Genomic DNA, 12162 nt, shown 5'->3' with positions numbered 1-12162 from the left:
AGAGGCTTTCCAAGCTGGTCAGCGGCGCTCCCGGCTTGCTAAGAGCTCGGAGCACCTTCCCGGTGCTGCGGTTTGGACACTCCGGCACGCCAGAGCCTCCGGCCACGCACAAGGGGGTGAGGTACCGCTGCTCGGCCAGGGGCTGCAGCCAGTGCCCCAAAAACAGCGCGAGAGGGAGGGCAGGACGGATGCGCCTCTTGTGGGGCGATCCTGGGTTATGAGTGCAATTGATTCTCCTGGAGCTGCGGGACCCGCGGGGATGGCCGCTGGCTTCCTGCGCCCGAGCCTACCGCTGCCAGAGCCCACGGCACCCACCGCGCTCCCCGGGGGAGGCCCTCCTGCCTTCCACCTCCCCAGAAACAGAGACCCAGCTCCTTGCCCGGCTCACCCCGCAGGACCGAGGGGCCTCGGAGAGCTGTTGTCACCTCGAGTGCTTTCTGAAAACGCCCAGAGAGGCTCAGGAGCACGAAGCAGCAACACTGCCTCTCCCCGGCTGTGCCCTTACGGACCTGCTACCGCCCTGACGGGCTTCCAGCTCCTTACGGACCTGCTACCCCCCTGATGGGCTTCCAGCTCCTCGCCCCGTAAGAGGGACTTCCTAGGAAGGGTCGAGGAGGCCCTCCAGAAGAGGGGGACACGCTGGCCCCAGAGCTCCTCCGGGGATGGGGCTCTCTGGGGGCGCAGAGCAGAGCAGCTCACCGTGGGGCAGCGCCGCCATACCCCCGCCCGGGGGTCAGGGCTTCTCCTCTCCTCCCGACATCCCAACCACACGTCTGCGGAGCCTCAAGTAACCCCATTCACAGCAAAGCGAACACTTCTCCTTCCCCTCCCTCAGCTGAACTCGGGCCAAGTCAATTAACATTTCTGACTGGGGAGGGAAAAAGAAAAAATATATCCAAACAGTTCATTTGTCTTTTGTGTGACTCTTCCCTCCTCCCCCTCCCACCCCGCTTCAAAAGCGCCGTCCCAGGAGTCTATTACGGATACCAAGGAGGGAGGGGGAATTGCAAGCTAATTTTACCTCCTTCACCAATGACAGTTGCTGACGTTCAAATTAATGAAAATACAAATTCAACATGGGATGAAGTCTTGGCAACTGTCTGCCCACGCGGAAGCCCGTGACCCAGCGCTGTGTCTGTTCGAGCAGCTATATCCCACCTTACCGCTGCCGGCCCAACAGCGCTAAAAATAAAATAAATAAAAGGAGGGCTGCGAGGGGCATCCAGAACGTGCGTGTTCGTCCTCGCCACCTCTCACATTTCTTAATGGCTCCATCCAGCTCGTTCAGGCACAAAGGAGGTTTCAAAATAAACCCGTGAAGAGCTTTTGAATTGCTGTGTTTGTCAGACACAAGCACGCACACATGATTTGCAGCTAGAAACGCACCTTTTTAAGCGCCAGACAGCACTTAAAGACTCGGTCCCGGCTTTATTTTCCAGCCTCAGAGCGAGAGCCGAGGGAGAGAAACAAAAACGTGGGATCAGGCTCTGCAGCCATTTGCCTCCGCAGGAGGACGGGGCTGGAGCGGAGGAAGGGGTTAACGGCAGGGGAGGAAAAAAGCAGAGCGCAGCCTTCTAAATGTGAAACGCAGCACAAAAGCAACAAGCCCGATGCTCACATCCATCTACTGCATGCGCTGCCTCTCTCCAAACAAGACGACAGCCACTTCTGGAGAGGATGCGTCGTCACGTGCTCAACGCCACAGTTATTCTCTCCTCGGCACTTCCCTCGGATGAGATGTTTAACACCGATTGAACCAGGGGCGTGTAACATTTAAAGCTCTCTACAGAGATGCATAAATCTTTAAATAACCCTTTAAAAATAAAAGCACATTCTCAAAGCCCCTTCTTTCTCTGAAGAACGTAAGATTTAATGAGGTTCCCTCTCTTCCCCTCCCGAATTGAACGCCCACTCCCACCTATGAGTCACTTGTGCTCCTGCTCTCGCTGCCCGCCAGAACCACAACTGAATCGATCAGTCATTTACACATTTTTTTTAAATTTTTATTTAAATATGGCGTCACTGTTAGAAATGTAACACTCGCACGGAGCTGGGCAAGTTCAAAAGGATCCTGCAGGAAGACTCAGGTACAAAAGGATTAAAGTTCGTTCTCTGTGCAAGCTGACCCTCTGCCCTCGCGTGTGGCGTGCAAAGCCAGCGGGGCAGCGGGCGCCCGCGCCAGGCTCCCTCCTCCCCCCGCTCCTCCCAGGAGCTCCTGAGGAGCGTTGCGCTCCCGGTGAGGGGATTTCTGCCCATCACAAACACTCAACTTGCAAACTGCACCTTCACGTCCCACCTCACCAGCCCCTCTTACCCTTCCGGTCTTGTCAACAGCCTTGTTTAAGGCATCTCTACAAGTCCTGTGAACAGCCTGACCAGAGGTTGTAGGGTGGAGTCGAGAGAATGATCCACCACAGCGGACCAGTTCTCCGCTGTTCAGGGCTTAAGTCCAAATCAAATCTCTTCCCGCCAGGCTTGGGGGCACACCGCGCTGTGCTTTCCGACCTGTCTAGGGCAAGCCAAGCCAGAGGTGATTTGTGTGAGGGAGAAGAATTTGTTCCGTGCTCACATATGTTCCCAAATCAAGGGCGGTAAAGAGCCACACGTGTTCAGACCCAACGACCTCCCGACACCAGGGCCCTGCCTGACAGGGACGGCTGCTCAGGAGCAGCACGAGAACATCCAGTACAGAGAAATCCTCCTCCTGCTCCGGAGGGTTCCCCGGGGGCTTCCTGAGCTCTGGCCCACAGCTGGACTGCTCTGTTCGACAGCCCCCAAAGAATCCACCCTTCACGGACGCGGCCAACTCAGTCTCCGACACCACAAAAGCGTAACGCCCAAGTGCTGGGAAGAGGACATTCAGACTGGCTGGAAACAACGCTTTATTTCACTATCTACCTAAGCAATTAAGCAATAACTCTTGAAATAACTGAAAGGTTAAAACCTGTCACCACTCACCACCTAAGTGGAACCAAAATCACATCCCGCGCTGCCTAACCGTAACACGGGGAGCGCTGCTCTGCGGGGCCACAGTTCACCTTTAGGTCTCCAATCCCTCTGAAACAGCACAAGTTACACACGAAAACTTTAAAAAAGATATCTTCCAGTAATTTGCCTGTCATCTTCTGACATGACAGCTCTTATTTGGGTTTAAATACTGCTGTTTGCATTAGGGGTGTATAATAGCTGATATTACCGCTCTGGAGATGATCTCCCACCACGGCAGTCACCCGCCCGTGTGCGGGGGTACACCCAGCGCGGCCGGCAGACAGCACGGCGGGGGGAGAGCACCCGCACGGCTCCTGGGCGTGCAGGGGGCCGTTCCACCCCCGTGGGAAGCAGCCACAGCCCCCGCGGCAGGAGGCGTCCCGGGAGCTGACACCGACAGCAAAAGGTGTGCAGACGCGGGCACAAACACTTCCCCCGCTCCGTGCAGAGGGCTCAGCGCCAGCCCTCACCCGACTGCGAAGAGGATCTCACACGCTCTGCTCCTCTTCTTCAGAGGAAGGGCAGAGCACGGTGTTTTTCCAGACACAGACCGTGAGGTGCGAGGCCCAGCTGCAGTGCCACCGTCCAGAGACCCTCAGCAGTGAGCAGCACGGACTGCTCTGTCCTGGGCCCACGGGACACACCACCCCTCCCTAACGCTGTCAGTCTGCCCGAGCTGCCGCTCTTTAATCGCTCTGAAGTGCATAAACCAGACAGGAACGCAGGCTAATCACCCCTGGAAAAGTTAAAAACAAACAAAACATTTCAGCTAAAGTGAGGACAGGAATACACCCTCTGTACAGAACCATTCGCGGGGCAGGTCTGCAGGAAGGGGATGGATTTCACACGCTGCGTAACCCGCTCTGAAGGGGGTCCCAAGCCGCGCTGAACCCCTCCAGCTGCCCTTTGCTTAGAAATACAAAGCCAAAACCTAAAGAATTATTCCCTTACAGAACAAAGTTATCTGGTTTTGAAACAATACAACCGTCCTGGAGATAGGCAGGATCCTGCTGAGGTTTGGGGGAAGCAGGGAGATGACCCCGCACTCTCCGGCCACTGCCATTAGCTCAGGCCACAGGAAGCCCAGGAGGGCGCTGGCTTTGGGGTCTAGGCTAAGCTTCACGCTCCTCTTCTGCGCCCGTGGCCGATGGGAGCACGGCTTCCTCTCCAAACAGCTCATCACGACTGCTCACCGCTCCGCTCTCTCCTCTAAGCCCTGCCTCAGCTTCCTCCTCTGCAGCTGGGAACGCACAGGGAAGCAACAGAGCACCGTTAGAGACACGCACACGCTTACGCTCCAGACTGGCACCAAAGCAGCAGTAACGGACTGTCCTGTGGGCTCTCGGGTTGGCTGCAAGATAGCCAAGTACTGAGAGCAGCAGATGTGCTCTCTCAGAGGTTCTCAGCTGGGACGGCTGCCCCTCCGAGGGAGGTTACGGGCACACACAGACCGACCGTACCTTCCTTCTGCCGCTTGAAACCAGGTCAGGAAGGAAAATGTAAAATTAGAAAGAGACGTAAGCGATGCGGGTTAGGGATTTTTCAAGCCTGGCAGCCTCATCATTGTGCTCAGGTCCCACTGCCTGTGATGGTGCTTCCAGCCCCAAAACTTGTGCAGAATTATGTCTGGGGCACTTACGCGTGGGCTGTTCCCGGCGAGAGCTCTTGCAGAGGACAACGGTTAACCTCTGACAACAGGGAAAGCATCTGGCATGTCCTCCTCTCTCCTGCTTCTGTGCTTAGAAAGGCCCTAGCAATCGAGTATGTGCTTCAGCGAGCCGATCGCGTTTTTAAGAGGATCCCTCCTTTTTAAAAGCCTCCACTAAGCCGTGAGGGAAGGCCCGGCCCTGCTCAGATTCTAGCACAAAAGTCTGCGGGATGTAAGAAGAGAGCAAAGGACAGAGCTCTGCAGGTCACCCAGCTGGCACTGGGACATCAGTTCTATTAGAAAAGGTTATAAATTACCCGACTGTCACCAGTGAATCAGCACTTGGAAATAAATCTATTTCACTTTGATGAGACTCCCTTCATCTTGGCAGGCTCCACCTCCGACCCACCTACATATCCCTTTGGCTGAACAGCAGAGCAGCCGCCCTGTTGGGGACTGCCACCCAAGGGTGTCGGACGGCATGGAGCGAAGCGCCGGCTCAGCGAGCCAGGCTCCGGGCAGCCTCTCCCCTTCCCCCCTCGGAAGGTGCCACCTGGGAAACCAATCGTGTTTCAAGTCATTGCCCAGAGAAATTTTGGGCATTGGGTACGGTTTGAGGCTTATTACAAGTCACAGCCTGACACCTTATTCTTCCATGACAATGCTCCAAAAAAGCATTTGCTGCCTAACCAGTAAACCAAGAGACAACCAAGATGTTCAGGTGCAAGGTTCGGTAAAGTCAGACCTTGCCTTGACTCAGGTCCACAGAAGCCCACCGTGCCGTCCTTACGGAAAAACTAAAGCCGTTTGCTTGGTCTTGAGCTACAGAAAATAGGGCTTTCCTTATCACAAGGGAAGGGCAGTCACAGGTACCCCTAATCACACTGTGGTAAAGCAAATCAGCATCTCTGCAAATGGTACTTGAAACCCTCCCTCCAAAACGATTAAACTTGGCTAAAATTAATCTAGGAACTCGGGTTTCTGTTGATGCAGGCAGTGAGAACGCAGGCAGCGAGACAAGGAATCTGCTGCCTTCATCGTACAGTTCCGCGGCTGCAGCGACTGTAAAGCTGAGCAGCCTTTGTCTTCAGTCTTCCCACAGACGCGCCCTTCAGCCTTCTGCTCACAAGCGACGTGGCGCAAAGGTACAGAGAGGCCAAAGAAGGAAAGCTACTCGATTGCCACCACTTTGTAAGAACCGCATGGTTAAAACCACACGCGGCCCTGTACTTACTGGTTAGCTTACCTTAAAACAACAGGAAATCCCTAATAAAGAAAGAAGCAATTCTGTAAGCAGATAGTTACCCAGACTGGAGCAGAAAAAACCAGCCTCAGCGTAAAGCTACATGCACCCTTCTTCCCCAGATGTGCCATCTACTCTGAACACTGAGTCATTTTAGGGCTCTGCTCCAAAATAACTCAGTCTAGCAAAACTGGCCAAAAGAATTAAATGTGCTAAACCACAGAGCCCAGCAGGAGCGAGCTATTACTGGACGAAGGAAGGAAATTGGCATATGGGTAACGGGCAGGAAGGGGCATCCTGGTTGATCAAATAAAGGACCAAGGCATCCGGAGCATCACGGCTCACTCGCTATGCGTCACTCGCACCACTTAATAATCAATAGTCTCCTCCACTGCTGGAAGGATTATTCAGATCTTGAGGCCTTTCCTAAAAAGCTTTAAACAGACACACACATAAAAAAAAAGCCACTTCTGCCCTACCCATCCCAGCACCATTCTCTCCTACCTGGTACTGTGAAGTCCTGAGTGTAGATGATATCATCTTCAATGTCATACAAGTCATCATCTTCTTCCTCATTGTAGCCATGCAGATCTTCCAGATAAGGCACCGCCGTCATACTTCTCCACCTGTCCTTTGTTTCGGGGCTGGGAGGAATGGGCACCAGAGCCTCTGCCTGAGCGTGTTTCTTACGAAACCAACTGCAAAGAGTCCAAGAGCAGAGTTTCATCAGCACAGCTTCACTTCTCAGAAGGCACAGAGAAATCCTTGACAGGACAAGATGGTCCCATTCCACCCCAATATTCAAAGGTATGAGCAGTTTTTTTACGGAAAACTTCCTAGCCAGTTTTACGCCACTGCAGGTTTTTTTCACGTGTAATAACTGAGAGAGGCAAGTGTCAAGAAAGGCAAGTCTGTCTGTCTTGCCGACAACACTGCAGGGACACCAACAGCTGCGTACACCACTGCACGAGGTGCTCTGTCCACTGGGTGCTTCGTCAGGTCTGCCCAGCTGTCAGCACGCTAGGTCCTGCCGCAAGACCCTGGAGCACCGGACATCTACAGAAGGGCAGCTCAGAGCCTGGAAACAGAGGGCAGGAACATCTTCTCCATCACCAACTCAAGCTCAAACTACATACCTAGAAGTCAAAACACATTAGCAGAGCCGCTAGCGCGCCCGAGTTGTCAAAGCAAGCAGGAAAGCAGAAACTTCTCCTGTCCTCAAGGTGAGGCTAACCCAGCACGAGACAACAGAAGTTTGCAGACTGTCAGCCTAAGGAGAGCGCTGGTTACTCACAAGCTCCTTTAACAGCCAGTTTTCAACAAGACCACAGCAAAAATGCTTATACTTTAACTTTTTATCCCACCTCTGCCTCAAGGGACTTCTATTACCATTAAAACCAGTAGCCATAGTGCTACCATCTGCCCAGTGAAGGGTATCAGCTCTGAAAGCTGTTCTTAATCAGACCGAGAATCCAACAGGCTCGCATGACAGCAGCATCTCAGAAGCCATATGGGTGGCCTCTTACAGCTTGATTGTACTTTCATAGCATGGCTCCAACGCCGGACCGTCTCTGGGACATCTACCAGCGCTGCATGTGGGCACCGAGACTTTCCTAGAAGTACTGCTGGAGGCTCCGCACTCACGGCGACCCTCTCTTGAACGCAGGTGGGACCAGAAGCTCCTCCAGACCTAGGTACCTCCAGCATGCCTGCCCAGCCCCCACACCTCCTGCTACGCCTTGCTCCCCCTGCAACACGTCCCGCAGCAGGGAGAGTCAGCTGCCTGTGGCTGGCAAATGAAAAGGTCAGGCGATGGCCCTCCGGTTGCTCCCTCCCCGATAAGTGGTGGGGTTCTGCCATTGGGGTGGCGTGCCTGGCAGAGCCACTGCACCAGGCTCTTACGCCCTGCCCCGGAGGGTCATTCTACACGAAGGAAGGGTCAGAAAGCATCAAAGCCTCCCACGTTCAGGACCATCTCCTGACCCGCAGTCTGCTTTCCGCGTGAACTTTTGAGCTGGCACTGATATCAACCCCCTTATTTCTCCGCTGTGGGTCGGATGTCAGTGAAAACACCGGGACCTATTCTTCCTGCTCTTTGGACAGTAAAGGGCGAGAAAAGCCTCACCAGATCAACTGCACTCTTGTGCTCACCTTGCTAAATGTTACCCAGATGCCACTTACCGGCACAAAGGGACACTCGGAGTCTTTCACAGCAGGAGGCAGCCTAGAAAGCCTAAGCTTTTTTCCCGCTTTCCAAGTTTACTTTAGGCTACAAAGGGTGCTGCTTCAGGAAGCAACTTAAGGTGTCTCTGAAAACACACCGCGAAAGCGGAGCGAGAGCCAAAATTATCCCCTCATGGCATATTCACTTCTTGGCCTGATGACTGCTGCCCCAGACAAGCCTGATGTGAGGCGAGCGCTCCCCTCCGCAGTTCGCGCAGGCATCCAGTAGCTCCCGGCTAACGGCCACGGAGGAGGGCCTGAAGCCAGTCACCAAAGAGCTCTTACAAACCTGAGCCATCTGGTTTTTATCACTCCTGTTCCAAATTCATTTTAGGAAGTAAGGGTTGGATGCACCTCCTGCACAGAAGAATTGCAATTATAATTTTATTCTAGTCTTACATTGCTTTGACAGCAGGCCTAAAAAAAAGTGGCATTCGAACAAAACTATCCAGCAAAAGCAAAGAGTTAGGAGATAAACACAGGAAAATGTAGCTACTGGGACAAATCAGCTAGGATTCCAAGGAGGAGTGAACCCTTAGCCAGAAACCCTCCTTCACAATTAGCATCTTTAAACTGCTTTCTCGGCAATGATTGAGTTTTAAAGTCAGTCTGCTGCTCTCTGAGAAAGACAGCACCTTGCCATTTTCAGAAGTAGAGAGTGAAGTAGTCCCTATAGACTGAAGTTTTACAGGAAATGTATTTTGGTTAATCACAGAGCATATCAACATCATACAGGGAGCCATGTCCCATCCTTCCATGCCGCCAGCCTGAGAGGATGGAGAACACCCCGAGCAGCCCGGAGGCTGGCACGGTCCAGCTGCACGCCGATGCCGAGCCCCTGGTGTTTCCTCCGTGGCCGAACCACGACCCCGCTGGAAGCTGCAGTGAAAGCAGCATGTTTTAGGGAAGTGGCAGAGAGCCGAATACAGATCTAATCTGCCAACGACGACCTCCGGTTCATGAAGTGGCGTTACAAGAGTTAAGTAAAAGGCCACCCCAGCGACTGCACTAGCAGGAAGCGAGCGGGTCCAACATAACTGGGTTTTGGCCGACAGTTTCAGCGAGCCCTGTGGATGGCTTCCTCGGTGGTGTGCATGGCACACGGCACTCCTAATTTGATCATTTGATTTCCTTTCCTTGGGAGACTGCTTTCATCAAGGAAGTGACTGCCAAGACAGCCAAGTCAGCCCGGGCTGATCCAGCCTGGCAGGATCGTCACCCGCAGGAACTGAAGACCCAACACAGCCACCAGCTATTTCTGCCAGGGCCGTCGGAGCTAGGGGGAACCAACCCGAATGCCAGGGACCTAAGGAAAATGGAATGTACAGGACAAATGACATCAGAATGACTGCCATTAAAAGGAGCATTTTAAAGGGAGAAAGCCCAGAAGTCTACAGCGAGTAGTGTTTTTATTTTGCTGTATTTCAGCTCTGCCTCTTTCTTTCCTTCTGTCCTACTTACCAGGAGAGTAAAAATAGGTTTTTATTAGCAGCAGAAACCTGAATCACTGTACTCTAGTCATTATGATTCTATCCTCTGGGAGGTGATTTCAAATACTTGCATATGCATATATGGTAATGAGGATATAGAGTGAGAAGAGAAATTCATTGAAGTTCTAAGAAAATCAAAGACCTCTTGGAAGGAGCCTCAAGCAATTCTGTACGGAGTAGCAGAGTATTTCCTGGCAAGCAATTTTCCAGCAGGGACAGACATTCTGCTTTCTACACTGGTGCTAAATGTTATTAGTGAAGATTTGCTCTTCAGCTGAGGACCACTGGCTCCATCAAACGCCTGATCTGCCTCAAGAAGCTACTGGCCACTGACTAAGCCAAAAAGCAGCTACTCTCCTGCAGTGCAACTCTCCCATCAGTCCCCCTCCGCCGCCTTCAGCACTGACCCTAAAACACAGGCTGGACTAGAGGGCTGCTGACAGAGTGCCCTTTTCACCATTTCTTTCCAGTTTCACTGATGTTTTCTGAGCCTACTGCCCTGGCACAAACATAACCCGGTGCTCACAGACTGCTGCTTTAACACTACGGGAAAAGACAAGCTTTTACAGATCTCAAACGCGCCCCTTGTCCAGAACATCCCTGGGAAGAGGCAGATTCCTCTCCGGTCTGTGACACGTCTCTTGGCCAACCCCGGCGCTTCGAAAGGCAGCGAAGGGAGCAGCACTAGGGAGATCGTTTCTTCCTACTTTGCAAGTTGCTGAGAATGCCTGCGAAGCACAAACTCCAGACAGCAGCGGCACAAGTATTAATTGTGACCCTGCCAGTTAAGCAGCAGTGTCCAGACAGGTTGCTATAATCTACAGGGAGATAAGACAGCAAGGGTCAAGGACTGAACGAAAAAAGGAATCGACCGGTGCTCGGCGAGCCGCTCTGGTTTGCAGCTTCCAAGCTTGAATTTTACATCAGAAGTCATCAGTCCGTTCTTTTCAAGTTCTGGCATAAGCAAGGTTAAAATAAGAATCAGTAAGCACAGCTGCAGCTTCCAAATACTTGCAGCTAATTTACTTCCCATTCTAGGTCACAAATGTTTCAGTTTCCTTGTTTTGTATATGGACAATTTTCTCTGAAACCAGATGCCAAGCTGCAGATCTCCACCCCGCCAGAAAGGATCGGCTATGAATGATTCTCCACCTCCCGTGATACCACGTAAGGGCTTCAAGCTTACTGGAAGGTCACCGCCACCACGAGAAGCAACTAACAGCATTCCGCTTTCATTCAGCCCTCTCACAGACAAACGTGGAGGACACACACCGGTGTGCCCTGGGGGAAGGCAACACACGTTAGCAGTACATTTATAGCGGCGTCCCCGCAATCACTGCTCCAACTCCTGTAACATCAAGAGACCTCCAAGTTCCTAACTGGGTTCATAAAAAAAAAAAAAGAAACGTGTATGAAAGAGAAGCAGTTTTCCCCGAGCTGATGCAAGGGCCAAAGGTCACAGTTCAGACTCCTATGAGGAGAGGTGTTCCGTGCACAGATGGAGACTCACATTCCTTTAAGGCACCACACACGGTTGCATTATGAAACCGATTTGCAGAATGTGGGTAGAAGAAGTGCAGATTCCTTCCGTGTGCCTGCTGCAGGGCAGGAAGGCAGAGCCGGGGCCTCGGCTAGCACGGAAAGGAGGAGAGCTTTTGTGTGTGTGTCCCACCGAGGGGAGATTACTGCATGACAGCACGGACAAGGGACAGGAAAAGCCCAACAGTATACACGCTGCATCGGAGTTCAGAGAAACCCCTCGCGCTCCCTCAAACTCAGTTACAGAAGGCACGGAGCACGCCCGGTGCTGCGAAGGCATCTGCAGTGGCCACAAACACAGGTTTCCAAGGGCTCCGTGGCAGAGCATCCAACAGCGACCCTCAGAGCCTCCTGGGCAGGACGCTGGGGTGAACAGCAGCAGCCGGGAAGGCGGCACGGCAGCCTCCGGGAGGTCAGTAGGAGACGCCAGCCCAGCAGGTTAATTTGCACCTCCACTAATAAAAGGTGGAAGTGCCTTCCCTTTCTTGCTATAAACTCTTGCAATGGTATCTATGACTGAACAAATTAAGTGTGACACTTCTGGAGAAGGAAGGCAAGATGGTTGCCTTGGAAACAAGGGACAGAGGTAGAATTCTGCATCCACTTCATCACTTTAAGTGCTGCAGCAGGGTCAGCGAATTAGTTTCAAAATGCAGCATACGAGCACTAAGCCCGTCAGCAATAGCACGGGGCAGAGAGGAGATGGCGAATCATCTATGGGGAGCAGGTTGCTAACTCCCTGGCTCTCGGCAGCTTTTCTTCACTGCCCCATGCCCCCACCCCAAGAGTACAAAATATTCACAGAGGTGAACTAAAAGCGTCAGTTTTCCATTGAACACCATCCTATTCAGGTCCTTCTGGGAAGAGCAGCTTTCAAGGCTCTGTCATTGTTATTCAGGGGTCGGCCTCTGGCAGTTCGTAAACTCTTCGATGACAGGCTGAGAGAGTTTTAATTCATTTCCATTTACAACTCACAGGTCTGCACTGCACAGATTGACTCGGTTTGAAAAGCCTTGGAAAGCAGAGAAGAG

The 12162-nt window shown here is 52.6% G+C and overlaps 1 protein-coding gene across 1 annotated transcript in view; it reads right to left on the bottom strand.

Moving 5' to 3' along the window:
• Positions 1-12162, bottom strand: part of STK11 (serine/threonine kinase 11) — a 43033-nt gene that overhangs the window by 2790 nt on the left and 28081 nt on the right. Inside the window, exon 8 of the mRNA XM_009885827.1 lies at positions 6384-6577. Within this exon, the coding sequence (XP_009884129.1) occupies positions 6384-6577 (194 nt within the window). The remainder of the gene's footprint in view (positions 1-6383; positions 6578-12162) is intronic.

The sequence above is a fragment of the Charadrius vociferus genome, unplaced genomic scaffold (assembly GCF_000708025.1).
Source record: "Charadrius vociferus isolate BGI_N301 unplaced genomic scaffold, ASM70802v2 scaffold525, whole genome shotgun sequence".
Taxonomy (NCBI): domain Eukaryota; kingdom Metazoa; phylum Chordata; class Aves; order Charadriiformes; family Charadriidae; genus Charadrius; species Charadrius vociferus.
This window is presented reverse-complemented; position numbering and strand designations above follow the sequence as displayed.